Source organism: Amblyraja radiata, chromosome 11, assembly GCF_010909765.2.
Source record: "Amblyraja radiata isolate CabotCenter1 chromosome 11, sAmbRad1.1.pri, whole genome shotgun sequence".
Lineage (NCBI taxonomy): Eukaryota > Metazoa > Chordata > Chondrichthyes > Rajiformes > Rajidae > Amblyraja > Amblyraja radiata.
The window spans coordinates 54,637,726-54,665,532 of record NC_045966.1 but is presented as its reverse complement, the minus strand read 5'-3'; the positions used below and the strand labels follow the sequence as shown (position 1 = coordinate 54,665,532).

Below are 27,807 nucleotides of genomic sequence, written 5' to 3'. Positions count from 1 at the left end.
CCCGGAGAAAATTCACGCGGTTACAGGGTGAAAGTACCAACTCCGTACAGACAGCACCCATAGTCAGGACCAGACCAAGGTCTCTAGCGGTACAAGGCAGCAACTCTACGGTGTCGCCCTAAATCTCTTGTCTGCAATCACTGGCTAGTAACATTGGCAAACCTCTCACCGGCGATAGGCAAGTGGACCCAGCTGCTGAAGCCACACGGTGGATCGGTTGAACCACCAACTCTGGTTGCTCCCTTTCAAGCACTCGAGTCGTAGAGCTGCATGGCACAGAAGCCAGGCCCAGTCAGGCCCACCAAATCCACGGAAAGCCTAAACCTCCTTCTCCAAGTGTAACTCTGCCGTGGAGGACTGAATGAGCACCACATTGTCACTGAACCAAGCCATCATTGAATGATCACACAAGGAGGTTGAAGATCTGCTGCTGGCTTGATGCAATACGATGGAACTATATTTACCCCAGGAGGGAAATCGGTCTGCCAACAGTGATAAAACGCAACAAGATACATGCAAACATGAAATTAAAGTCCAGGATTGGGGATGTGCAAAGATTGGGGAGGGGGAGGTGGGGGGGAGGGGAGTCAATCTATCCCATGACAGAAGGGGGATGAGTTGTACAGTTTGATAGCCACAGGGGAAAAGGATCTCCTGTGGTGTTCTGTGCTACAATTAGGTATGTTGCAAAGCCTACCTGAAGCGTCTTTGAAAATCTGCCGCTGCGGGTGTGCGCGATTTTGGCGCCGTTTAGAGGGGGCGGGTTTAAAACGCGATTTTCTCTAGGCTGTTCAAATCGAAGATGTTCAGCCTAGTTAATTATTAACGAAAAATCGCTGGAAGACCCCGTCGCAAAAGCTATTATTAGGTTTAAAGGCCTTGAATAATAGTTATAGTAGTTTAAAAATCAATCTCTAAACCCGCGACCACCAGCAACCGCAGGGTCTCATAAAGCAGACAGCTGAAGGTAGGTTGTATATTTTTACATTAAAAAGGGCTTCTAAAGATCCCTTTATACAAAGTTTAATATTGCGAGTGGCTCATTTTGGGCCCATTATATCGCGCAGTATTTTTCTGGGCATTTGGGGCACAAATCTACCGCAATGTGAACGTTCTAAACCAGCGCGTTCCACAGAGACCCACTGGAAAGCTGATTTAAATGGGCATTTATTTACAGCAATTGAACACTGAATTCCTTCCATTTGGCCTATAAATTAATGTAAATGAGATTTAAAAATCATGTTTTATTGTGAATTATTTGTGAATATTATTTGGACATTTAGGCTATTTAAAAATGTTAATCATTTATTAAGAAATGGATAGATGTTTAGATCTAGTAATTGAAGTCTGAAATTAGCTACAATTAGGTAACTAACTAATTATATGCTTTAATTTCAGGTCATCCAAGTAAGATTATTTTATATTTGTTTCAGAATGCTTCAATCTATGATAACTGAAAATTTCATTCAGTTCTCTTAATTTTTAAGAAAGTTATGGGCTTTTGACTGTTCACGATCACAACTTTTTTGTTATGTCCATAGAAAATCAATAGGGAACAAGATGCTCATTTCCGAGTATGAAAATGGCCATAACTTTTTAAATACTTGAGATATGAAAGTGAATTAGGTGTCAAATTAAACTTATTTTTATGCTTTATCTGATGGGATAAATTACAGACTTGATTTTTAAAATCTCAAAATTTTGTAACATTGCTACTACAATACCTCCTTCTGCCACCAACCACTCTCCAGTTCAATGGGTTTCTAATCAACTGCAAAAGTCTGCCACACATATAGAAGTGGTGTTTAACTTATTTTTAGATGAGCCGATGAATATGCAGGGAATAGAGGGACATAGTTCAGGCGGAGTAGTTTAAGTCAGCATCATGTTCAACATGGACATCGAGGGCTGAAGGTTAGTTTTAGTTTAGAGGTACAGAATGGAAACAGGCCCTTTGGCCCACTGAGTTTGTGCCGACCCTGGGAAAAAGGTTCTGACTGTCTATCTGATCAATGTCTCTCATCATTTTACAAAACTTCTAATAGGTCTCCTGTCAGCATCCGACGTTTCATCAATTGCTATTCCTACCAATAACCTACATTTTTATTGCGCATCCGGTAAAGAAAAAACATAGACACTTCAAAGCAACTTGAACAGACACTCAACCATACAGGGCATAGATCAGGCCGGGCAACTTTAAGAGCATATAACAATGGTATTTCACTTATTTATGAACAACTAATGATGAAGAGATACCGGTATACTGGGACCAAACACAGTTCTGTCAATGAGAAAAAATATGCACAAATCCAGTAAATTTACCCCAGGTTGGGAACCCTTGGCATAGATGATCATTAAATAAGTTGATCAATACGGCAGGTTGTAAAGAAGGACTTAGGACAGGAGTGGAGATTAATTCCAAAGAGCAGGATCTAGGGATCTGAAGGCATGTGTGTCAATATCACAGCCATGATAAAATGTTATTCAAAGACTATTCCAGTGAACGGTGGGCACTTTACCTGTTTCCGTGCCTTGATACGCTTGTGTACGTAGTCTGAGAAGGGCTTGCAGGGGACAAAGCGGCCATTTCCTGGGGTGACATGCAGATTTCCATCTTCCAGCACGATCTTCCCCATGCTAATGACAACAACAGGAGCCCCGCACAAATCTGTCCCTTCGAAGATATTGTACTCGGCAGCCTAAGTGCAGCAAGGAGAAAAAGAGCACAAAGAAACTATTAACAAAGATATTCACATGCTTTAAAATCAGCATAAAAATTACAAAGTGCTAAATCTTAATTAATTTAGACGGGCAGTAAAAATGGAGCCAAAATTGTTTCAACAATATTACATCAACAATAGAGCCCTTTCATTAACAGTGCAAAAGGAAGGCAGGAAAATGGTGGGGGATGTCGAACATGTGGCTGACACAACTACCGTTTATCTTGTATGAAAGTCAAAGTGTTCCCATTATGTTCCAGCAAACAAACAGATAGAATGTAAAAAATGAAAAAACACATGTTTGAAACCTCTTATAAAAACATGCTGGAAACTCTTATCATCATCAGATTGAAGACCCTTGTCAGAGCTGCGAAAGTGAGAAGGAGACAAAACGAACTGCAAATGCTGGAAACTTGGGCAAAACACAAAGTGCTGGAGAAACTCAGCGGGTCAGGCAACCTCTGTGGGAGGAAGGGGCAGGCAATATTTCGTGTCAGGACCCTTCTTCTGAGCTTCTTCAGTGAGAAAGCATGTTGCAGTTCCCGGATCCCAGCATTCGTGGTCTCTTGTTGCAACTTAACACTGACCTGCTTTCTCTCGTTTCCCAGCTCGGAAGGATCTTTGACCTGGAGCGTTAACGCTATTTCTCTCTCCACGAGTGTTGTCTGGCTTGCTGTGCATTTCCAGCATCTTTTGCTCTTACTTTTAAAACATTCCCTCCAAATTTGTTGCCCAGCTCAGGAAACTTTGTCTCTGCACATCCCTTTGCAAATGGATCCTTGACTTCCTCACCAACAGACCGCAATCGGTAAGAATTGCCAACAAAGTCAAAGTCAAAGTATCTTTTATTGTCATTCAGACCTTTTGGTCTGAACGAAATTTCGTTGCCTTGCAGTCATACATATAATAAAATAACAAAACACACAATAAAAACATTCTCCTTAATAACCATCAAGACTGTGTGCCCTGCCCTCTGCTCTACTCACTCTATACTCATTACTGTGTAGCTGGACACAGTTTTAACTCCATCTTAAAATTTGCCGACGTCACCACTGTTGTTGGATGAATTACAGATAATGATGAGACAGAGTATAGGAGGGAGGTCGATTGTCTGATTGTGTGGTGCCAGAATAATAACCTTGCTTTCAACATCAGTTGAGCTGATTGTTGACTTTAGAGGAGGAAGGCTGATGATCCACAGACCTGTCGTCATGGACAGGTCGTTGGTGGAGAGAGGCAACAACTTCAAGTTCCTGGGCATGCACATCTCTGAAGATCTGTCCTGGACCCAGTACATTGATGCAATCAAAATGAATGCCCATGAATGCTTCTAATTTCTTAGCAGATTGAGGAGATTTGGGATGCTGAACGTCTTCAGGTAAAGGTCATTTTGACTGGTTGCATTAAGGACTGGTTCGGCAACACAAACACCAAAATACATAGAAGATTACAAAAAAGCGGTGGACACTGCCCAGTCCATCATGGGCACTGACCACCCTACCATCAAAGAAATCTAGGAGACGAGCTGCCTGAAAAGGGCAGTCAGTATCGTCAAGGACCCAGGCCCCCACCCTGGCCCCGCTCTCATTTCACTCCTGCCATCAGGAAGAAGGTATAGGGGTTGAAAAGTGACCTCCAGGTTCAGGAACAGCTTCATCCCAACAACCATCAGCCTATTGAACACTACAAACACCAACTAAAGTTCAAACTATGAAGAGTTTTGGTTGCACTAGGGAGGCTTTTGTTCACTTTTACGCTATATTGTTTTTTATTTAATGACTTTTTTGTGTGTTTATTATATCCATCTATCTATTATCTATATATAAAATCATGAGAGGAATAGATCGGGTATATATGCACAGGGTCTCCTGCCCAGAGTAGGTGAATCGAGGACCAGAGGACATAGGTTTAAGGCGTAGGGGAAAAAGTTTAATAGAAATCCGAGGGGTAGCTTTTTCACCCAAAGGGTGGTGGGTGCATGGAACAAGCTGCCAGAGGAGGTAGTTGAGGCTGGGACTATCCCAGCATTTAAGAAACAGTTAGACAGGTACATGGATAGGACAGGTTTGGTGGGATATGTACCAAACGCGGGTAGGTGGGACTAGTGTAGCTAGCCGGTGTGGGCAAGTTGTGCCGAAGGGCCTGTTTCCACGGTGTATCGCTCTATGACTCTCAACTGTTTACAAATCTGCTGTGCTGCTGCTAGTAAGAATTTCATTTTTTCGTTTTGATATATATGAAAATTAAACACTCTTGACCTGACGAGGTTGACATTTGATTCCATCTCCTGATAAAAATCAAGGTACCCTTTTGTGTAAATATTTGGCTCAGTTTGATCTCTCAACAAAACTGCTTTCAAACAAGGCTGCCTCGGTTAAAGCACAGTATCTGATCACTGGCTGTGAACCCTGCAAAGAGTTGGAGGCTGGGTCCAATTCAGATGTGAGCGACCACAATCTGGATCAACCTGCTCGCACTTACCATCCAAACCTACACTCGAATACCATTCACTCTCACTTATTTCCCCAGGGTAGTAAATTTGCCTTTGCTCCCAAAATGGGAAGAGGTTTAGAACCAGCAAAGGCAACAAACAGACTGTATTTGAAAGATGGGAAACAACTAGAAGAAATGCTGCAAAAGCAGCGATGGGTTTGGGGGAACCACGACCTGAAGACATCACTGGGGCAACCCAGAAAGGATCGACTGGGCTTATATTCACTGGAATTTAGAAGGATGAGAGTGGACCTTATAGAAACATATACAATTCTTAAGGGATTGGACAGGCTAGATGCAGGCTACATCCATGTTGGGGGAGTTCAGAGCCAGGAGCCTTATTAAGAATAAGGGGTAGGCCATTTAGAACTGAGATGAGGAAAATCTTTTTCACCCAGAGGGTTGTGAATCTGTGGAATTCTCTGCCACAGGAAGCAGTGGAGGCCAATTCACGATGTTTTCAAGAGTTAGATTTAGCTCTTTGGGCTAACGGAATCAAGGGATATGGGGAGAAAGCAGGAACGGGGTACTGATTTTGGATGATTAGCCATGATCATATTGAAGGGCCAAATGGCCTACTCCTGCACTTATTTTCTATGTTTACACAGCTGGAGTAGCACTTTTAAGAGACGCTTTGCTGAACAATAAAACCAGATTAAGTTGCTTTATATTCAAAGGTGCTTCCATAAAACAGTTAAATAGAGAGTCAAGTTTGAAGCCTTGCTTCCAGTGTATCATGAAAACTCTCAGCTATGAATTTTCACCTCAGCCGCTCTGAAAGGGACAGCAGAACGAACTAGAATTCAAAACATCCCCTTTGTTATTGTATTCAAGAGAGAGTTAGATATAGCCCCTAGGGCTAACGGAATCAAGGGTTATGGGGAGAAAGCAGGAATGGGGTACTGATTTTCGATGATCAGCCATGATCATATTGAAAGGCCGAATGGCCTACTCCTGCACCTATTTTCTGTTTCTATGGCATTCCTAACGAGGAGATGCTGGCTCCAAGGGCTATGACAGGCCAAGCTATTGACAGCTCACAGTAAAAAAGACACACAAAGTTATTTTCGGTCAGGATCCTTGGTCACATGGTTTCAAGCTGTGAACTTGGGTTCTCGGTTCACCCATGCCGTTAATTTGAACTCCCTATGGGATTATGTACTTGAAGCTAGTCCAGGATAATGGGCAACAAGGAAACATGAAGAGAGGCGGAGAAAGAACAACAGCCAAGATTCATGTGCCTCCTGGCAGACTAGTTCTGCAGAGATCATTCACAGTATGATTCAGGGCTATACGGATTTGACAGCACCAGAAGATGGTAAACAACACTTTACGGGGAGGGAATTGAAACAATATGAAAACAAAATGGATTTTAACTGTCAAGGTCCCTTCAGGAACTTGGAGTTACAGTAACTTGTATTCACATTAGGAACAAAAGTTACACAACCAGTTATATTTCCAGCTGATAGACCATGTAGGTTTAAAACCAGCCCTCCGGCAGGGGGGGAAATGGGGAGAGATTCTAATAAGGCAGAGGGTATCAGAGCACTTAATAGGACGGAGGGCTTCTAGGGCATCTCACAGTGTTTTTTGCTGGTGGTCTCCAAACTCTGGGTGATTGTGCAGGTGAAACGGTGTTGGGAGGATCCCAAACAAGATGGCGGTCACCAAATGGGGATTGTGGAGTGGGTGGGTGGGAGGTTGCTGGAGAACTCCAAAGAATGGGGTGATAGGCCGTGGAAATCTCCAACAGAGGCTGGGAGGACACCAAACAGCTTCCAATGATTTACAGCACCAAAACAGGCCCTTCTGCCCATCATGTCTGCGCCGACCAGCGATCCCCGCACACTATCGCTATCTTACACACACTAGGGACAATTTACAATTTTGCCAAGCCAATTAAATGATAAACCTGTACGTCTTTGGATTGTGGGAGGAAACCGAGAGAACCCGATGAAAACCCATGTAAGTCACAGGAAAAACGTTCAATCTCCATACAGACAGCACCCATAGTCAGGATCGAACCGGGGACTCTGGTGCTGTAAGGTAGCAGCTCTACCGCTGTGCCACCGTGCCAAAGGAAAAGCGTTTCCAGGCTGCTTGATGACAAAAACCACGATGTTGGCAGAGAATGAGGTTGAGGCGCACAAACTGGCAAACAACTACAAGTTTGGGTTTAGGAAATGGTTAAGCCATGTTGCTGAACGACCCTGGGAAGATGATTCTGCATTAGTGAAAGAGCTGTTTTTGGATTTCTTACAGTGGCAAGTGTATTTAGCAAGAGAAGGAATATGACATGGGAAGAGTCTAAGGGAGGAAAGCATACTGCAGTAGCAATGAGAGGGCAAAGATGGCAGACATGAGATGATCTGGTGGTACAGAGCTCACCTTGCAAGGTTGGGTAGATCTATCGGAAGGATACCATGGGTGCAAATTCATATCCAGGAATCTCTACTGTCAAAATCTAGCAATGTGAATTTCAAATTTGGATTGAGTGTAAAACACAGAGTTAAACTTTACATCATGAAGTTTCTACATTATTGACCCAAATGGAACTGATGATAAGTTACGCAATTCCTCAGGAGACCAACATCTGATCTGCGCCTTTGAAGAAGTTGAGATTCGGTTGTAATAATCTCAAATGGCAAACTTTTTTCCAATTCCCAGAATAGAATCACTACACAGAAGAGCCATTGTAACAAAATAGAACTGTGTGTCACAGCTGCTGTACCATCACATAGATAGATAGATAGATAGATATAATTTATTTGCCACACAACCAGGGTTGGTGGAAATTTGGGTTGTCAGCAGCAGTACAATAATAAAGAACACACAATAAAACTGTAACACAAACATCCACCACAGCATTCATCACTGTGGTGGAAGGCACAACAATTTGGCCAGTCCTCCTCCATTCCCCCCCGTGTACAGGACCAGAGTCCAGTCAGTCCAGGATCGGCTCTTCCTCACCGGAGACCGCGGCTTTAGATTGTTGTAGGCCGCAGGCCGGCGGTCGAGATTTAAAGTCCCCTGTATTTGAAGCAAATACAGCGCCCTCCATAATGTTTGGGACAAAGCCCCATCATTTATTTATTTGCCTCTGTACTCCACAATTTGACATTTGAAATAGAAAAAAACGTGGTTAAAATGCACATTGTCAGATTTTAATAAAGGCCATTTTTATACATTTTAATTTCACCATGTAGAAATTACAGCAGTGTTTATACATAGTCCCCCCATTTCAGGGCATTATAATGTTTGGGACACAGCAATGTCATGTAAATGAAAGTAGTCATGTTTACTATTTTGTTGCATATCCTTTGCATGCAATGACTGCTTGAAGTCTGCGATTCATGGACATCACCAGTTGCTGGGTGTCTTCTCTGGTGATACTCTGCCAGGCCTGTATTGCAGCCATCTTTAGCTTATGATTGCTTTGGGGGCTAGTCCCCTTCAGTTTTCTTTTCAGCATATAAAAGGCATGCTCAATTGGGTTCAGATCGGGTGATTGACTTGGCCACAAGAATTGACAATATTTTAGCTTCGAAAAACTCCTTTGTTGCTTTAGCAGTATGTTTGGGATCATCGTCTTGCTGTAGAATGAACCGCCGGCCAATGGGTTTTGAGGCATTCATTTGATCTTGAGCAGATAGGATGTGTCTATACACTTCAGAATTCATTATGCTACTATCATCAGCAGTTGGATCATCAATGAAGATAAGTGAGCCAGTTCCTTCAACAGCCATACATGCCCAGGCCATAACACCCCTACCACCGTGTTTCACAGATGAGGTGGTGGTATGCTTTGGATCTGGTCGGGGGGGGGGGGGGGGGGGGGGGGGGGCAGAGGACTAACTCCAGGACTGTTTGGAGTCTGTAGACTGGTCAATGTTCAAGGACTCGGCAATGGACCTGAATGAATATGCCACAGTCGTTACAGACTTCATAAAGAAATGTGCGGAGGACAAATCCCAACAAAAACCTTCCGAGTATTTCCTAACCAGAAGCCTTGGATGAACCATAAGATCCTCACACTTCTGAGGTCCAGATCCCGGGCATTCAGGTCTGGAGATACAGAGGTCTACAAGAAGTCCAGATACGACCTTGGTAAGGCCATCAAAAAGGCTAAAAGGGACTTCTCCTCCAAGCTGGAGGTTGAGACGGTTGTTCAGCAACTGTGGCAGGGCTTGAATGCCATCACCTCCTACAAGGCGAAATCAGTGGGCAGCTCAATTGTCAGCGAAGCATCACTCCCAAACAAGCTCAATGCGTTTTACGCAAGCTTTGATAGGGAGAACACTGATGTGCCTTCCCGAGCCCCCATTCGCCGTGATGGTATTTCAGTCAGAGTCACGGAGGCCGATGTCAGAAGATCCTTCAGGGGGATGAACCCTCGGAAAGTGCCTGGGCCTGATGGTATACCCGGTCATGTTCTCAAAACCTGTGCGGACCAACTGGCTGGAGTTTTTATGTACATTTTCAACCTCTCACTTCTGAGGTCTGAGGTTCCCACCTGCTTTAAAAGGGCATCAATAATACCGGTGCCCAAGAAGAGCAAGGTGACGTGCCTCAATGACTATCGACCAGTGACACTAATGGATGTGGTGATGACGTGCTTTGAGAGGTTGATCATGGCGCATATCAACTCCAACCTCGGCAAGAACCTCGACCCACTGCAGTTCGCTTACCGCCACAACAGATCAACGGTGGATGTGATCTCACTGACTCTCCACTCTGCTCTGGACCACTTGGATAACAAAAACTCATATGTCAGGCTGTTATTCACGGAGTACAGCTCGGCGTTTAATACCATCATCCCCTCCAAGCTAGTTACCAAGCTCTCAGATCTGGGTCTCTGCACATCCCTCTGCAATAGGATCCCCGACTTCCTCATTCACAGACCACAGTTTGTCCGTATTGGTGGAAATGTGTCATCCTCGATAACAATCAGCACGGGAGCACCTCAAGGCTGCGTGCTCAGCCCCCTGCTTTACTCACTCTGTACTCATGACTGCGTAGCCGGACATAGTGCAAACTCCCTCATCAAGTTCGCCGATGACACCACTGTTGTGGGACGAATCATTGATGGTGATGAGCCATGTATAGAAGTGAGATCGACCGATTGACCAAATGGTGCCTTCACAATAACCTGGCTCTCAACACCAGCAAAACCAAGGAACTGTGGACTATGGGAGGGGTAGGATAGGGGCCCACAATCCTGTTTATATCAACGATGGTGGAAAGGGTCAAAAACTTCAAATTCCTGGGCGTGCATATTTCCAAAGATCTTTCCTGGTCCCAGCACACTGATGCAATCATAAAGAAAGCACATCAGCGCCTCTACTTCCCGAGAAGATTATGGAGAGTTGGTATGTCAAGGAGGACTCTCTCGAACTTCTACAGGTGCCAGTAGAGAGCATGCTGACCGGTTGCATCGTGGCTTGGTTCAGCAAATTGAGCATCCAGGAGCGGAAAAGAATGCAGAAAGTTGTGACCAATGCCCAGTCCATCATCGGCTCTGACCTCCCCACCATCGAAGGCATCTATCGCAGTCGCTGCCTCAAAAAGGCTGCCAACATCATCAAGGACCCACACCATCCTGGCCACACACTCATCTCTCTGCTGCCATCAGGTAGAAGGTACAGGAGCCTGAAATCTGGTACATACAGGTTCATGAACAGCTTCCTCCCCACAGCCATCAGACTATTAAAATCGCCATCAAACAAAACTCTGCACTACAACAGCCTATTGCACTTTATCTGTTCATTTATGTGTATATATGTGTATATATATGGTCTATGCTATATCGACACACTGAACTGCTCTGTATTTATGCTTACTATAATCTGTTGTGCTGCAGCAAGCAAGAATTTCATTGTCCTATCTGGGACACATGACAATAAACTCTCTTGACTTGATCTTGGGCAGTTCCTTCTCTCCTCCATACTTTGCTCTTGCCATCTTCTTCTCATCTTCTTCTTCTTCTCATCTTGCCATCTTCTTCTCATCTGCCCACAAGACCATTGTCCACAACTGTGGTGGCTCTTTTAAGTACTTCTTGGCAAACTTTAACCCATCCATCCTATTTTGCGGCTAACCAGTGGTTTGCATCTTGCAGTGTAGCCTCTGTATTTCTGTTCATGAAGTCTTCAGTTGACAGTGGTCATTGACAAATCCACACCTGACTCTTGGAAGAGTGTTTCTGATCTGTCAGACAGGTGTTTGGGTTTTTTTTCTTTAATTTAGAGAGAATTCTTCTGTCATCAGCTGTGGAGGTCTTCCTTGGCCTGCCAGTCCCTTTGCGATTAGTAAGCTCACCAGTGCTCTCCTTCTTCTTAATGATATTCCAAACAGTTGATTTTGGTAAGCCTAAGGTTTGGCAGTTTTATTCTTGTTTCTCAGTCTCATAATAGCTTCTTTGACTTTCATTGGCACTCGTTCTCTTGTTGATAATCAGCAATAAAAGTTTCCAAAGGTGATGGAAAGACTAGAGGAAAGACTAGGTGCCGAGAGCTCTCTTATACCTGCATTAAGGAGGCAATTAAACACACCTGAGCAATTACAAATGCCTGTGAAGCCATGTGTCCCAAACATTCTGCTGCCCTGAAATGGAGGGACTATGTATAAACACAGCTGTAATTTCTACATGGTGAAAACAAAATGTATAAAAATACCCTTTAATAAAATCTGACAATGTGCACTTTAACCACATGTGATTTTTTTAAATTACAAATCTCAAATTGTGGCAAATAAATAAATGATGGGTCTTTGTCCCAAACATTATAGTGGGCACTGTAAGAATATAAGACAAAAGCAATGAGAATTGATTAATGGCAAGCAAAGCACTCACTCACTGGGTGATGACAGGTACCTCTTAAGGTTCTCTTCTGGGGCAGTATTTTGACAAACGTCTGCTTAATGTGTATTTCTGGATGGAGGAGGGCGTTGACAATTCCATTTTGTGATACAATAATGTTATGTTGCAATGATGCACATAGAAATAATCTTTAACAGATATCCACAAGATGACTCTGGTGCTTTTTCCTTTCACCATTCGACCGAACATGAAAGGCTAAGAAAAGCACCGCACTTGATGTTTCTAAGGCCAGAGCTGGTGACGTAATGAGTCAACCAAACACGAAGGGCAAAGAAAAACCCTGAATTAAGGTTTCTAAGGTCAGGATTGGTCTCAATGCCTCATTATGACAGTGCAAGGGAGTTGCGGCTACCATTTGCAATGCCAGAAATAGCATGTAAAATTGTGCCTAGTGTGGTGTTATTGTGTGGGGATCACTGGTTGGCTTGGACCCGATGGGCAATGGGCTTGTTTCCGCGCTGTATCTCTAAGCTAAACATCTATCCATGCCCAGAGTTCAGATGGCACAATGGGCTAAGTGTTCGGCTGGCAACCGGAAGGTAGCCGGTTCGAATCCCGCTTGGAGTGCATACTGTCGTTGTGTCCTTGGGAAAGACACTTCACCCACCTTTGCCTGTGTGTGAATGTGTGTGAATGTGTGTGAGTGATTGGTGGTGGTCGTGGGGGCCGTAGGCGCAGATTGGCAGCCACGCTTCCGTCAGTCTGCCCCAGGGCAGCTGTGGCTACAGAAGTAGCTTACCACCACCGAGTGTGACTGAGGAGTGAATGAATAATGCGATGTAAAGCGCCTTGAGTATTAGAAAGGCGCTATATAAATCCCATCCATTATTATTATTATTATCTGCCTTGCCTCCCAGGTACCTTGCATTGAGATAGATGTTATTTAATCCAACAGCCTTTCCTTTCTCTCTGCCATGCTCCTGCCTGACCTGTCTACTGCACCTGCTGTCATTGACTTCTGCACTGACTTCCAGCCTCTCATCTGTCTCATTCCTGCTTTGGATCCCATCCCTCTGTGAATCTAGTTTAAACCCTCTCTCTTAGCACTAGCAAACCTGCCTGTAGGATGTTAGTTCCCTTCAATTCAGGTGCAACCCATCCTCCTGGCACAGATCACCTCTGCCCCAGAACAGAGATCTCATTGGCCGTAAAACGTGATTCCCTGAACCCTGCACCAATGTTTCTATACTTCTAATCCTACTCTCACTAATACACGTGAATAGTCCACAGATTACTACCTGCTTGGTCCAGATATCCAATGAGAATATCCTGCAGTCGCTCAGAGACATCCTGGACCCTGGCACCAAGGAGGTAACACACCAAACTGGAGTCCCTTCCTTGGCCACAGAATCTCCCCTCCGTCCCCTTAACGTCTGAGCCTCCTGATACAATCACCCTATCTGAAACACCACCACTGCCCATTGTGTCAAAGCCAGTCTCACTGCCACAGACTTGGTTGCTGCTGCTACTTTCCCCGTGAAGAGTTATCTAGCTTCCTCCCACACCCCCATCAACGGTATCCAAAATGGTAAACTTCTTGTAGAGGGGAAAGGCCACAGGAGTTTCCTGCACTTGTCTCCTTACCCTACCCTTTCTAGTGCTCACCAAGTTACTTTCTGCCTGCACTTAGCTGCCTCTACCTTGCTACAGTGCCTCTTTATGATGCTCCCAGCTCCTAAATGATCCAGAGTGCTTCCAGCTCCCGTTCCTTTATGCAGACAATCAGGACACACTTCCCCAGAACACGGGACGATTGTCTCATCTCCCACATCCTGCAGGAGGAGCAAGCCACTGCTAACCTGACTGCACTAAGATCAAAGATGGAAGTTAAAAAATATTTTGTCTCCTCTAACCCCTTCATCTTCTTTCTCCTCCCGCCTCCCCAACTAACAACCAATCCCACTCCGCTTGTGAAAGCCCATATGCTGGGCAAGTGCCTGATCCCAGGAGTCATCCTCTTGATTTCTTGGAGAGAACTGCAAAAAACAATGAGACAAATCGCTGGGTACACAACAGTACTTGTCATTGATGGTCCCTCCAAGATGATTGTGGGGCAGGGGTTGGGGTGGTGGTGGAGAATAGAGACCAGTGATAGTGTACTTGTGTCTCCCAGTTACTATCCAGTAGGCTTTGCAAGGGGAAGAAAGAATGGAGAAATACAGACACACGGTTGCAAAAGCCAACATTTTGCAGTATTTACTTATGAGGCTCTCTCAGTTAGTCACAACACCAGTGGAACCATGATACAATAAGAGTCTATCTTTGAGAGATGGACATGGGCACAAAGTAATTGAGTCCGCCTCATTCTGGCTGCCCTGCTGTGATCTGGTTTCCATCCTCAAATAAAGGATCCCTTTCAATGCCAGGAACTTACTCCCTTCAAAGAATTGTACAGTCTCTTGAGCATAGAAGCACGATCGTGTTAGACTCTGGACTGCTGACTCCTTGGGAGAAAACTAATAAAAATTGCTCAGTTCTGCACCCTATGATTTATACGCCTAGTTCCAAGGAAAGAAAGAAAAAAAGAATTGTGAGTCCCAGCACAGCTGGCGAGACAGATAACTAGCTTCCAACATAACAGAGGAAAAGGAAATAATAAGTTAAAAACTCGAGAAATACAACTGGTTTTCTACTTGAAAATAAAACTGTCATCTGTGGCGAGCCAAGGAAAACTCTGCTTGTTGTTGAGAAACAGGCTTCAAACACGTTTGTCCCATATCGCAGCTACAGGATGTGTTGCCTGGTAACAGTTGCTTTCATCCTGGTGTTGCTGTGTGAAGAATCCAGACACAGCAATAATTTATAACATGCATTAGTTAAGGAAGAAGCCAAGATAGGGTGCTTAAAAAGATTGCTGCTCAGCTGTCATCACTCCTCCAAGAAAGAGATACAGGTATGAATAAATATTGTGTGGGGGGAGTGATTTCTTCAGCAAACAGAATGTGGCGATGCAGAGCTTTTGAAAAAGGTTTATGGCTTTTCCGTATGCAGTGCAATGTAAACTGCTCTCCCATCCGTCCAGTCTAGGTCCAAATGAAGGTTTTCAGATAACAATTACACATCGCCAAATGCAAGGACGTGTATGAAGGACCCAGTGTTGCAGGGGCCATGAAATAATTATGAAGAGACTGGGCAGAGTTAAAAATAGTCGATAAATGGGTGAGGCTTAGTTTAGTTTAATTTATTGTCACATGTACTGACGTACATTGAAAAGCTTTTGTTGTGCTATCCAGTCAGCTGAAAGACTATACATGATTACGATCGAGATGTCCACAGTATATGATATGGGTCGACACCAAATGCTGGAGTAACTCAGCGGGTCAGGCAGCATCTCTGGTGAGAAGGAATGGCTGACCCTTCTCGACTGAAGAGTCGACACCCTTCTTCAGACTGATGTCAGGGGAGGGGGCGGGACAAAGATAAAATGGAGTTGGAGGCAGCAAGACTAGTGGGAGAACTGGGAAGAGGGAGGGGATGGAGAGAGAAAGCAAGGGCTATCTGACGTTAGAGAAGTCAATGTTCACACCGCTGGGGTGTAAACTACCCAAGCGAAATATGAGGTGCTGTTCCTCCAATTTACGCTGAGCCTCACACTGACAATGGAGGCGGCCCAGGACAGAAAAGTCAGATTGGTAATGGGAGGGGGAGTTAAAGTGCTGAGTCATCGGGAGATCAGGTAGGTTAAGGCGGACTGAGCGGAGGTGTTCAGCGAAACGATCGCCAAGCCTGCGCTTGGTCTCGCCGATGTGACAAGTTGACACCTGAAACTGCGGATACAGTAGATGACGTTGCAGGAGGTGCAAGTGAACCTCTGCCTGACCTGGAAAGACAGTTGGGGTCCTTGGATGGAGTCGAGGGGGGAGGTAAAGGGACAGGTGTTGCATCTCCTGCGGTTGCCGGGGAAAGTACCTGGGGAAGGCGTGGTTTGGATGGGAAGGTACAAGTTGACCAGGGAGATTCGGAGGGAACGGTCTCTGCGGAAAGCAGAAAGTGGTGGAGATGGGAAGATGTGGCCAGTAGTGGGGTCCCGTGGCAAAAATGCTGGAGGATTATATGATGTATGCGACGGCTGATGGAGTGGAAGTTGAGGACAAGAGGGACTCAGTCCTTGTTACGAATGGGGTGAGGGGGAGCAAGAGGGGAGCTGTGGGATATCGAGGAGATCCTAGTGAGAGCCACATCTATAATGGAAGAGGGGAACCTCCGTTTCTTAAAGAATGAGGACATCTCCGATGCCTTGGTATGGAACACCACTTCCTGGCGCAGATGTGGCGTAGACGGTGGAATTGGGAGTAGGGGATAGTCTTTACACGAAGCAAGGTGGGAAGAAGTGTAGACAAGATAGCTATGGGAGTCATTGGGCTTGTAGTAGATGTCGGTCAATTGTTTGTTTCCTGCGATGGAGACAGTGAGATCGAGAAACGGTAGGGAAATGTCGGAGATGGTCCAAGTGAATTTGAGTGCAGGATGGAAATTAGTGGTGAAGTCGATGAAGTCAGTGAGTTCTGGATGCAGGAGGTAGCACCGATGCAGTCGTCAATGTAGCGGAGGTAGTTCAGGGATAGGGCCAGTGCACGCCTGGAACAGTGATTATTTGAAGTACCCTACAAAGAGGCAGGCATAGCTGGGGCCCATGTGAGTGCCCATAGATATGCCTTGGATTTGGAGGATGTGGGAGGAGTCGAAGGAGAAGCTGTTAAGGTGATATGATATGCTCTGATATATGGCTGGTTGGTACGCAACAAAAGCTTTACACTACCTCAGTGCACGTAACAATAAACTAAACTGAATAAAGGGAATAACGTTTAGTGTCCAATAAAGACCGATCAATGATCAGTTTCATTTAATGTTAAGACTATTTTAAAGATTATAAAATCTATACACAGTATCAGACAAGACAGGTTGCCCTCAGCTTGAACACCCAACTTATGAGTGTATGAGACTGACAGATAGATCACCCATTCCTTCTCTCCAGAGATGCTGCCTGTCCCGCTGAGCTACTCCAGCATTTTGTGTCTATCTTCGAGGTGGTTTACCAGATTGCTGAAGAATTAGCTACAGGGAGAGGTTGGAGAAACTTGAATTGTTGACATGGTGTACACTGCTCTCCTTCCTCCTTTGACAAGTAAGAAAGCAGGCTTGTATTCTTGATCTTAAAACAATGAGTGTAATCTCAACAAAATGTACAACATTCTAAGAGCTTTAATGGGTATATTTCTAGAAATGTCCCTAAGTTTCGGTATCTAGAACCTAGAGCCAGTCTCATGATAAGTGCATGTCATTGGAGCAGAAGTAGGCCATTCAGCCCATCAAAAGAAGTTGGTCATTCAGCAGAGAGAAGAAATATCTTTGACGGAGGGTGTGAATCCTTCAAATTCTCAACCCAGAGTGGCTGCGGAGATCCAGCAGGTCACGACAACCATGAAAAAGTGCCAAAGATATTTTGATAAGTAATCAAGGGATTTGGAGTTAATACAGGATTGTGGCACGGAGGTGCAAGATTAACTCCAGTGGCGCAGCGGTAATGTTGCTGCCTTGCAGTGCCAGATACCCAGGTTCGATCCTGATACAGGTGCTGTCTGTATGGAGTTTATACGTTCTCCCTGTGACCACATGGGTTTTCTCCGGGTGCTCCGGTTCCCTCCAACACACCAAAGGCGTACAAGTTTGCAAGTTAATTGGCTTCGGTAAAGATTGTAAAAATTGCCTCTAGTGTGTGGCATAGTGCTAATATATTGGGATCGCTAGTCGGCATGGACTTGGGTGGGCCGAAAGGCCTGTTTCCACGCTGAACTCTGAACAAGACCTCACTCCACACCCGTTTCATTATTTTGAAGAGAAGAAAAATTTCCAAAAACCAGTTATATTCCCACTCCTTTATTATATTGTGCAAGTCATCTCGCACTCCTTCATTCTATGAAACACTGCCCAGTTACATTGCGAGGAATGGATGCTTTAACACAGCCGCCTACTTACTATTCTAGTCACTGCAGCTGCATGGAACATTAGAACAAAGGCACAATGCACCCCTCTTTATTTAAGAGGATTAAAACTCAATGATTCTGAAGCATTTATACCTTCCACCTAAATTCTCCTCTTGATATAATTCAGTCCATGCAAAACACTGCCCCCACACCGTTCATCAGGCAAACCTGCCCTGTTAATTGTTAAAGCAGCAACAAGTTGACTTTTAAACTTAGTGCCACAACCCTGAGAACTCTGCATTCTTCCATTCACCTCTTGAACACCCTCTGTCTCACCAATTCAGCTGCTTAGACCCCTGGATGTCCCAGTGAAATTTATTCCATCTCTCTTGCAGTTCCTCTTTCTTTGAAATCAAGTGGGGCCACAACAGATTTTGTCAGTGAAACCACTTGAGTTTATCGTATTGCCTTTCAAAGAATTCAGGGATGGATATGAATTCCTTGTTGAACAGGGGCAGTTGCCTCTCGGAATAGCTCAGAGGAATAGTTAATTGGGTCCAAGCTGAGGAAGCTGATTCACCTCAGGAGCCATCTTCTTCACCCAACAATAAGATAGACAATTACTCAAAATGAGTTAAATAAGTAGAGTGGTTTTCATTAATGAATCATGCCCTACATCTGATCCAATCGTTCGTGTAATCAGGCAGCAGATTGGTACTAGTAGAACTCGTTGGCTCAGAGCAATGGTCAGTGTGGACTCAGTGGCCTTTTCCATGCCATGTCTCTAAACTAAACATGTGGATTGGTAGGTTAATTGGCCACTGTAAATTGCCCCAAATGCATAGGTGAATGGTGGACTATGGGGAAGTTTATGGGATGGGAGAGGGAATGAGTTGCAGGGAAATAAATTGGGGGGGGCGGTGGTTCCTCTGGTAAAGCAAATTCTTTAATTTGGTATGAAACCGTAAAACTCACCTACTGAGTCATAGGTACTATCAGGAGGTAAAGAACGTGGAGAAAGCCAAACACCAATTTGCTGCTTTTATTCAGACAGAACCAGGTACACCCCACCTCTTTCCCCTCCAATGAACTGGATCCAAATGTCAACAACACCAGAGCATGTGGAAGGTGGAGATCCAGGGTAACTCAGCTGGCACTTTGTGTCACAGTGTTCAGTGAACAGCCTAACCGCCAGTGTTCTGGATCACTGATCCAGAGACACAAGCTCAAATGGCAGCTGGGGGAGCTTAGATTCAAGTAACTCATTAAAATGTGCAACATTATTCAAATAAACCTATTCTTAGCAACGGTTACAATGAACCAAGTAGATAGAGTGGTAAAGGCGGCATGTGATATGCTTGATTTCAACAGTCGGTGTATTGACTATAGGAGTCAGAAAGACGTGTTGCATCTTTATGAAACTTTGGTTAGACCGCATTTGCATATTGTGTGTAGTTCTGGTCACCCCATTACAGGAAGGGTGTGGAGGCTTTGGAGAGGGTGCTGAAGAGGTTTACCAGAATGCTCCCTGGATTAAAGGGAATTAGGAATTGGGAGAAGTTGAACAAACTGGGATTGTTTTCTCTGGAGCGGAGGAAACTGAGGGGACATCTGATAGAAGTGTACGGAATTGTGACCGGACAGAAAGGTCAGTTTGGGAATGGGAGTTAAAATGTTTGGCAACCGGGAGATCCCTGACAGTCCTTTCAGGCGAGGCAGAGGTTCACTTGCACCTTCTGCATCCTCATGTATTGTATACGTTACTCTGTGTGTACACTCCTGTCACTTCCGATCACCCAGTCTGAGACCAAGCACAGACTAGGTGAACGTTTTGCTGATCAGCTACACTCAGTCCGCCTTGGCCTACGTGATCTACCGGTTGCAATACAGTTCAACGCCCCCTCTCTATTCCCATACTGACCTTTCTGTCCTGGCCGCCTTCTGTCAGAGTGAGGCTAAACACAAATTGGTGGAACAGCACCTCATATTTCGTGTGGGCAGCTTACAACCCAAAGGTGATTTCTCCAATTTCAAGTAACCCCTGCACTCCCTCTCTCTCCACCTCTCCACCACCCTAGTCATCCTGCCAGTTCCACTGTTCGCATCAATATATCCTTTTGTTATACATATCTCTTTTCCACAGCCAACAATGGACCATTGTGGGCTCCACCTTTCCTTGGCCATTCGTGCTGGCTCTGATTTTCTCTGAACCTTTCCATACCTCTAGTTTCTCTCTCCCGAGTCTGAATGTCACCTATCTCTTTTCGCCTGACCGCCTGAGTTACTCCAGCTTTTTGTGTCTATCCCCCTTCACAGATCTGCCTGACCCATTGAGCTGGTCCTGAAAATTACTTGTTGCTCTAGATTCCAGCATCTGTAATCTCGTGTCTCCATTAGGAGATAGTTGGTGCTGGTGCAGCACCACATTGCAAGAGGGGAATGTAACTAATGTGCATAGGCCCTAATGTTCACAGATCGTGGCAAGTGAACGTAAAAGTCCCATTTATAGAGCAGCCATCGCTTCTCTTTCCACAATGATTTTCAGCGAACCGTGGAGAATATTGCAACCCGCCTCTCAGGAAAGCCGGAGGGAGCTATAAAGATGGTTGAGAAGAAGTTTCCAGTTATATTTGTGAGTGTGAGGTACTCCTTTGAAGATTTGTTTACAAAGAACATGTGTTGTGACTTTAATTCAACTTGATTCAGTCTATCCAATGCCCAAGTTTAAGGTTGCACTGGGTGGGGATTGGACATGGCTTGAACCAGTCAATCCTCTTTGAAGAAGGATCTGGAAAAGGGTCTCGACCCAAAATGTCATCCATTCCTTCTCTACAGATTAACTCTCGCTGAGTTACTCTAGCTTTTTGTGTCTCTCTTCGGTTTAAGCCAGCATCTTCAGTTCCTTCCTACACAATTTTCTTCCTATCATAGTGTTCAATGCCACTAGTCAGAGGTCACCAAACCTTCATTACCCATCAGCCATAGAGTCAGCATCCCATGGACAAGGAGAGCTATGGAGTCAGTGGTTTGATCCTTGCTCTACACTGAGTTGGGTGAGATGGAGCATGACAATGACAGAAGAGCAATTTCCCCACTCGCTAGGTCATAAGGAATAGGGGTAGAATTAGGCCATTCGGCCCATCAGGTCTACTCCACCATTCAATCATGGCTGATCTATCTCTCCCTCCTAACCCCATTCTCTTGCCTACTCCCCATAACCTCTGACACCTGTACTAATCAAGAATCTATCTATGTCTGCCTTAAAAATATCAACTGACTGCCTCCACAGCCTTTTATGGCAAAGAATTCTAAAGATTCACCACACTGTGGCTAAAGAAATTTCTCCTCATCTCCTTCCTAAAAGAACATCCTTTAATTCTGAGGCTATGACCTCCAATCCTAGATCCTCCCACTAGTGGAAACATCTTCTCCACATCCACTCTATCCAAGCCTTTCACTATTCTGTATGCTTCAATGAGGTCCCCTCCTCATTCTTCTAAACACTAGCGAGTACAGGCCCAGTGCCGACAAACGCTCATCATAGGTTAACCTACTTATTCCTGGAATCATTCTTGAAAACCTCCTCTGGACCCTCTCCAGAGTCAGCACATCCTTCCTCAGATATGGTTCACAAATTTGCTCATTTAGCGTCCTGGGGAAGGCAAGGAATGCAAGCCTGGGCTCCCATTTCCTATCACCAGGCAATGCCCCCAGCTCGTCTTCACTCTCAGGCACAAAGTCACTTTGTCCTGACCACTAGAAATTGGGAATCTTTATACCTCCCAAAAAGCAAAGCAGAGATTGGAAAGGGAGAATAATAATGGCTGTTCCTGTAGTTACCAGCAGAAGCTAGAACACAGTAGTGTAGCTACTCAGATTCAATCCTGACACCAAATCAGATTCAGATTCAGATTCAATTTTAATTGTCATTGTCAGTGTACAGTGTACAATGCTCCCTGCGTGGAGTTTGCAAGTTCTGCCTGTGACCACGTGGGCTTCCTCCCACTTCCCAAAGGCATGCAGGATGACGGGTGAATTTGTCACTGCAAATTGCCTCTCATTTAGGCAGGAGGTGAATGTGCGGAAAGCAAGTTACAAGGAAAACGAATGAAAGAAAGAGACTGCTACGGGGGAGGTGGCATGAACACGGCCGACAGAATAGGCTCCTATGTTATAACAGAGCATGGAATATATGAAGCAATTATTTTCAATTCTCTAAACGGAATTGGAAAATCTGTACAAGGATGATGTTAATTTAATGAGTTAGCCAAGGGCATCTAAGTAATTGGCTCCCAAGTTTAATAATAAAATTAAGGCCCAAAAATGTCTGTGCAAACCTCACATAGAAACATGCTCGGCCCCAGTTTATGATTACCATTTATATACAAACTGAAAACAAAACTGAGGCTAAAAAATGGCTTAGTTCCAGAGATAACAAAGGGAGAAGTGTTCCTTGATAAGTGTTGCTTGAAGGAGCTTAGAGTTGTTTAATTACACCAACTCAAAGTCCAACTACATCAGTTGTCAGCAGATCAGAGAGATACAGGCTTTTCATTTTATATAAACGCACTTTAGGGATGTCCATCTTGCCGTTTCTTTTTTGAGTTTTTTTTCACATAGATCTTTCTTTTTTTAAATCCTACAAGAATGTTAGACTGTTCTCCTGGGCAGACGATACACATTCCATGGTATTATTTTAAAGAGGGTCTGGGGACTGCTCTCCTGTCTCTTCACCAGCATGGCTAAAACCGGTTATCTGATTATTCACACAAGGCTGCTGTGGGTCAAACTTGCTGCTATGTTCCCTGCCTTGCAACAGTAATAACGCTCCTCAGTATACCAGCTGCTGCAAGGCACATCTTCACCCCCGGAGACAGAGGGGAAGAACAGAGGCACTCTTCCTAGCCTGCAACAAGACACATGTACAAGTGCATTCACACACTGAGGGCTTATTTGCAGCAATCTTTAAACGTGGCAAGACTGGTTAACAAAAGCTAATAAACAGTGTGAGATCTTGGGTTTTATTAGGAGAAGCAGGGTACGAAAAAAACAGGATACTATACTAGAGCTGTGTGATAGGAGATCAGTCCCAGCTGTAGCACGCTGACTAATTCTGGACACGACACGAAGATAAATGCAGAGGTTTGGAGAGGATGCAGTGGAGATTTCTGCAAATTAAGCCAGAGATCTCGGATTAGGTTGATGAAGACGGAGCTGTTCTCTTTAAAGCAGAGAAAGGAACTGGGAAAAATGACAGGGCGGCTTAAAAATGACAACACGGGCACGAACCAGAGGCGCAGAGCGATATGTGGGGGAAGTGTACCCAGTGAGTTGTCAAGATTGGGGGAGGTTCACCACAGCCTTTGGAAATAATCAGATAAACAGCTCGGGGAAGACAAAGGGAAATGAGGTAGAATTATGGAGTACGGATAATGACTGCTCCATGAAAATGCAGGAAATCTGATCCTCTCATGCACCAGACTATCCTATGCTTCAGCACAACCCAAATGTCAACTCCTGCTTCAGATCATTCTCGATGGACCAGACTGAGTGCAGAAGCATTGGCCAAGATTCCATACCTAGTCATCCTACTAGTTCCACTGTTCACATCCATGTATCCCTTCGTTATTACCTCTTCCCCAGTCAACAATGGGCCATTATGGGCTCCACCCTTCCTTGGTCATCTGTTGCCCGCCCTGTTTTGTTCTGGCCTTTTCTTACCCCCAGTTCCCTCCCCTCTACTTTCAGTATGAAGAAGGGTCCCGACCCGAAACGTCATCCATCCTTTTTCTCCGGCGATGCTGCCTGACCCGCTGAGTAACCCAACACTTTGTGTCTACCTTCCATACAGGACAGCGTTATCTTGTCATGAGCGGCTACAACAGAATGATCATCAGCAGACCAGGAGATGCGAGGAGGGTATGCAAGACCAGAGAGCACCAAACACAACCCATTTTTACAGATGTGGTAGGAAGGCAAGCCTCAGCAGTGCCTGGTATCTTTAGTCTTGGGTACATGAACACCTGGAACCAGTCCCCTTGAGCATTACTGGGAAAGATGGAATGACTTCCAACTATTAAATAAACCTCTCAAAGCAATATAATCAAGTTACCTTGCATCCCAATGTTGTCGTTTGGTTTGGTTAAGACAGCATTTATTCTCGACGTTTCAAGTAAGCAACAAGAATCAAGCATGTTTAATTGTCAAAGGGAGAGAAGCGACTTAACCTGCTCAGATATTGAGAGATGACAGCAACCAGTTCCTTACACCATCACTGTCTTCTATACAAATTAATAGACAAAGAACATCTATAATCTTGGCCTGCTTGCAACGGCGGCACAATGACGCAGTGGCAGAGTTGCTGCCATAAAACGCCAGAGACCTGGGTTCGATATAGACTACCGGCGCTGTCTGTACGGAGTTTGTACATTCTCCCCGCGACCATGTGGTTTTTCTCAGAGATCTTCCACGTGGTGTCCTCCCACGCTCCAAAGACGTACAGGTTTGTGTGTTAATTTGCTTGGTGTTAATGCAAATTGTCCCTGGTGTGTGTAGGGTAGTGTTAATGTGCAGGGATGGCTGGTTGGCATGGAATCGTTGGGCAGAAGGGCCTGTTTCACCGCTGTATCACTAAACATGTGGCACTGGATATCCTATTCAGAGCACTTAACAACATTGCATAAGAACAGCCATTTTAAGTGCTCGGTGATCACCACGATATCCATGTTTAAGCTGCATCAAACCTGGTGCCAGCTCCTCCATTAAATGGAACCAGTAAAAATATTTACTGTTTATTTGACAAACACTTTAAATTTTGGTCACCTTGCCAGATTTCAGTATCTGAAGAAATGTTAAATGAGAAGTCTACGGGACAGGATACATTAAATTTGCACTGTCTTGAGGGGGAAAAAACTGCAAGTCGGTTAAAATCTGACCACATTTCAAAGAGAGCTTTTAACAGCAAACAAGAAGATTTATGGATTTTCAAACCCCCCACCCCCCCACCATTCTTCCGAGAAAATGACAGATGGCAGCATTTCCTGTCGGGGTGGAGACTGGTTCAAGTGTATTAAAAGTGGACTTGATTTGATCAGATCATATTTTGAAGAGGAGAACGGTTAGGCCAAATTCCGGTTCTTACATCGGCATGTTTACAGACAGTGAAAATACTCCCTGAAGTCGTTTGTAATTGGCATTTCATGTTAGATACACATCACTTGAATTAGAGACACATGTGCATCTAAAGATGACGGCCAGACCCATGCACTTTTGGCTGAATGCGTACGCACGTACACACGGGCCAAAGCACGAACGCACACACGCCATCGCGAGCGCACACACACACGCCGTCGCACACACACACACAAATGAAAGTGGAAGCATTTTTTAAGGCTGTAAAAGAATAGTTACCCTGGCCCACTGCAAAACATCACCTTCCCATTCCCTCCCAAGGAGCTCCTCCACCACTTTGTGTGCTGCCCACAATCTCTAATATTGAGGTTGTGGGTTAATACTGCATTTATCACCCATCAATACCACCGTACGATGAGTCCTACAGATCGCTGAACCCTTCTCCAAAACCTTTATATGTCCGTTCTCTTCCCGACTTTAAGGATGCACCACAAGCTCAGCCTCTGTTTACTCGTTTGCAGCCTGGTTTACTCCTCTTGTTTCGTGCTTCGAGACTGTTACTCAATGTAAACTTACAGAATGCCCAGAAGACTTGAAGAACAACCCGATCTTCAGGAGGAATTCATAGCGACATGTGCTAAAACACCCCTGTGCAAGTGACTGATGGGAATAGTGCAATGGGACAAAGATTACTGCGGATGTTCACTATTACACTAAGTGGAGCAACTACACAATCGTTTCCATGGTCACCCTAGATGCTCTTCAGTCACATTTACCATGGTAAATAAATCTGAAGCAATTTTGAACTCAATGACAACTATTGCTGAACATTATTGGACAGCATGGAATAACTGCTCCAAAAAGTCATTGAAAGATGCAGTGTGGAAATAGGCCCTTCGGCCCATTAAATCCGTGTCCAGTATTAACCACTAATCCTGCATCAATCCCATTCACAAGACATTGAATTTTGCAGTACCAGGCCTTTGAACAAAATGCCTGCATGCAGCCTGTAACCAGACCACCCCAACCTCACAGGTACTACTTCAAATTCCCGGCTACAGTATCAAGCCATGTTGGAAACAGGTTTGACAGCCTAAATTGTGAAATATTGCCTAAATGAAAGGACACAGAGCAACTCAGCGGGTCAGGCATCATCTCTGAAGAACATGTTTCAGGTTGGAACCCTCCTTGGGAGGAGACATTAAAGCATGGCAGGTAATAGGTGGACACAGGCGAGGGGGGGGGGGGGGTTGATCATCAGATGGTTGGAACAAAGGCCGGAGATTAAAGCAGAAGGTGTGAGACTGATTGATTGAAGAGCTTGCTTCGATTGCAAATTATGAAGCCGGAGGAAGGAATGCAAGAGGAAGGGGAGGGAAATTGGTGGGAGCTCAGGGGAGGGGGGTGAATAGGAAGAAAACATGCCAGGAAAACCAGAAGTGTCAAAAAGCCTAGACCGAGCTGTGCTATGTTGACACGGGCCATTGGGTTTCTCAGAAGTCGTGGTAGGGAGGGCCAGCTGAGATGCACTCAAGGAATTGTGGGGGGGGGGGGGGGGGTTGTTCAGCACAAAACCACACACGAGTCAGCACACACACATCCAGATGGCCATGGGAAACCAGTGGACATGACAAAATGCAACGATGCATCAGAAATCCCTCAGTTGCCGAGTTACTGGATCTGTCAGGATATGATTCAGCCGGTGAGGGTGCAGAATAGAGTTGCAAAGTTTGCTTGGTTTGGAGGGCTTGAGTTATGAAGACAGACTGGATAGGCTGGGGACTTTTTCCCTAGAGTGTAGGAAACAGAGGGATGACCTTATAGAGAGTCATAACTAAGGTGGATGAGCACTGTCTTATTCCCAGGATAGAGAAGTCTAAAATTATAGGGCAAAGATTTAACGTGAAGGCAAAAAGATTTAGAGGGCCTGAAGGAGAAGCTTTTCCACAGAGAGGAAGGTAAAGGGAGATATCAAAACAACATTAGTTCAGTTCAGTTTAGTTTATTGTCACGTGTACCGAGGTACAGTGAAAAGCTTTTGTTGCGTGCGATCCAGTCAGTGGAACGACAATACGTGATTACAACCGATCTATTTACAGTGTATAGATACATGATAAGGGAATAACGTTTAGTGCAAGGTAAAGCCAGCAAAGTGCGATCTAGGATAGTCCAAAGGTCAGCAATGAGGTAGCTAGTAGTTCAGGACTGCTCTCTAGTTGTGATAGGGTGGTTTAGTTGCTGTTTAGACAGGCGTTTGGTCAGGTTCATGGATAGGAAACATTTAAAGAGATATGGGCTAATTGCAGGCGAGTCAGACTAGGTCAAGTGGGCTGCTTGATCAGCTTGGCCGAGTTAGTCCAGAGTCCGTTTCCTGCAGTATAACTATTACACTAATACAGATCTTAATGGCGTCGGCACAGAAATCGATTGTTGAATGAATTACGTCTTTGCTCTTTAATTCATACAAATGATAAAACTGAATTCTAAGCTTAAATTCAGCAGATGGGTGACAGAGGCTTGAACTCCCCTTGGAACAGAAGACATAATGGATACTTTTAAAATAAGGAGGATTTAACTGGGGGGCGTTTTACTGGTTCCCTTCCTGCCCATTCACTGATCTCCCACATCTCTAACCACGAGCCCCTTCCTCATTCCTTCCCCC

General features: G+C 44.8%; 1 protein-coding gene across 3 annotated transcripts in view; it reads right to left on the bottom strand.

The window, feature by feature from the left end:
- Positions 1–27,807, bottom strand: part of LOC116978653 (dihydropyrimidinase-related protein 3-like) — a 210,669-nt gene that overhangs the window by 40,719 nt on the left and 142,143 nt on the right. For all 3 annotated transcript variants that reach the window (XM_033029944.1, XM_033029945.1, XM_033029946.1), the window contains exon 12: positions 2,520–2,699. In XM_033029944.1, the coding sequence (XP_032885835.1) occupies positions 2,520–2,699 (180 nt within the window). The remainder of the gene's footprint in view (positions 1–2,519; positions 2,700–27,807) is intronic.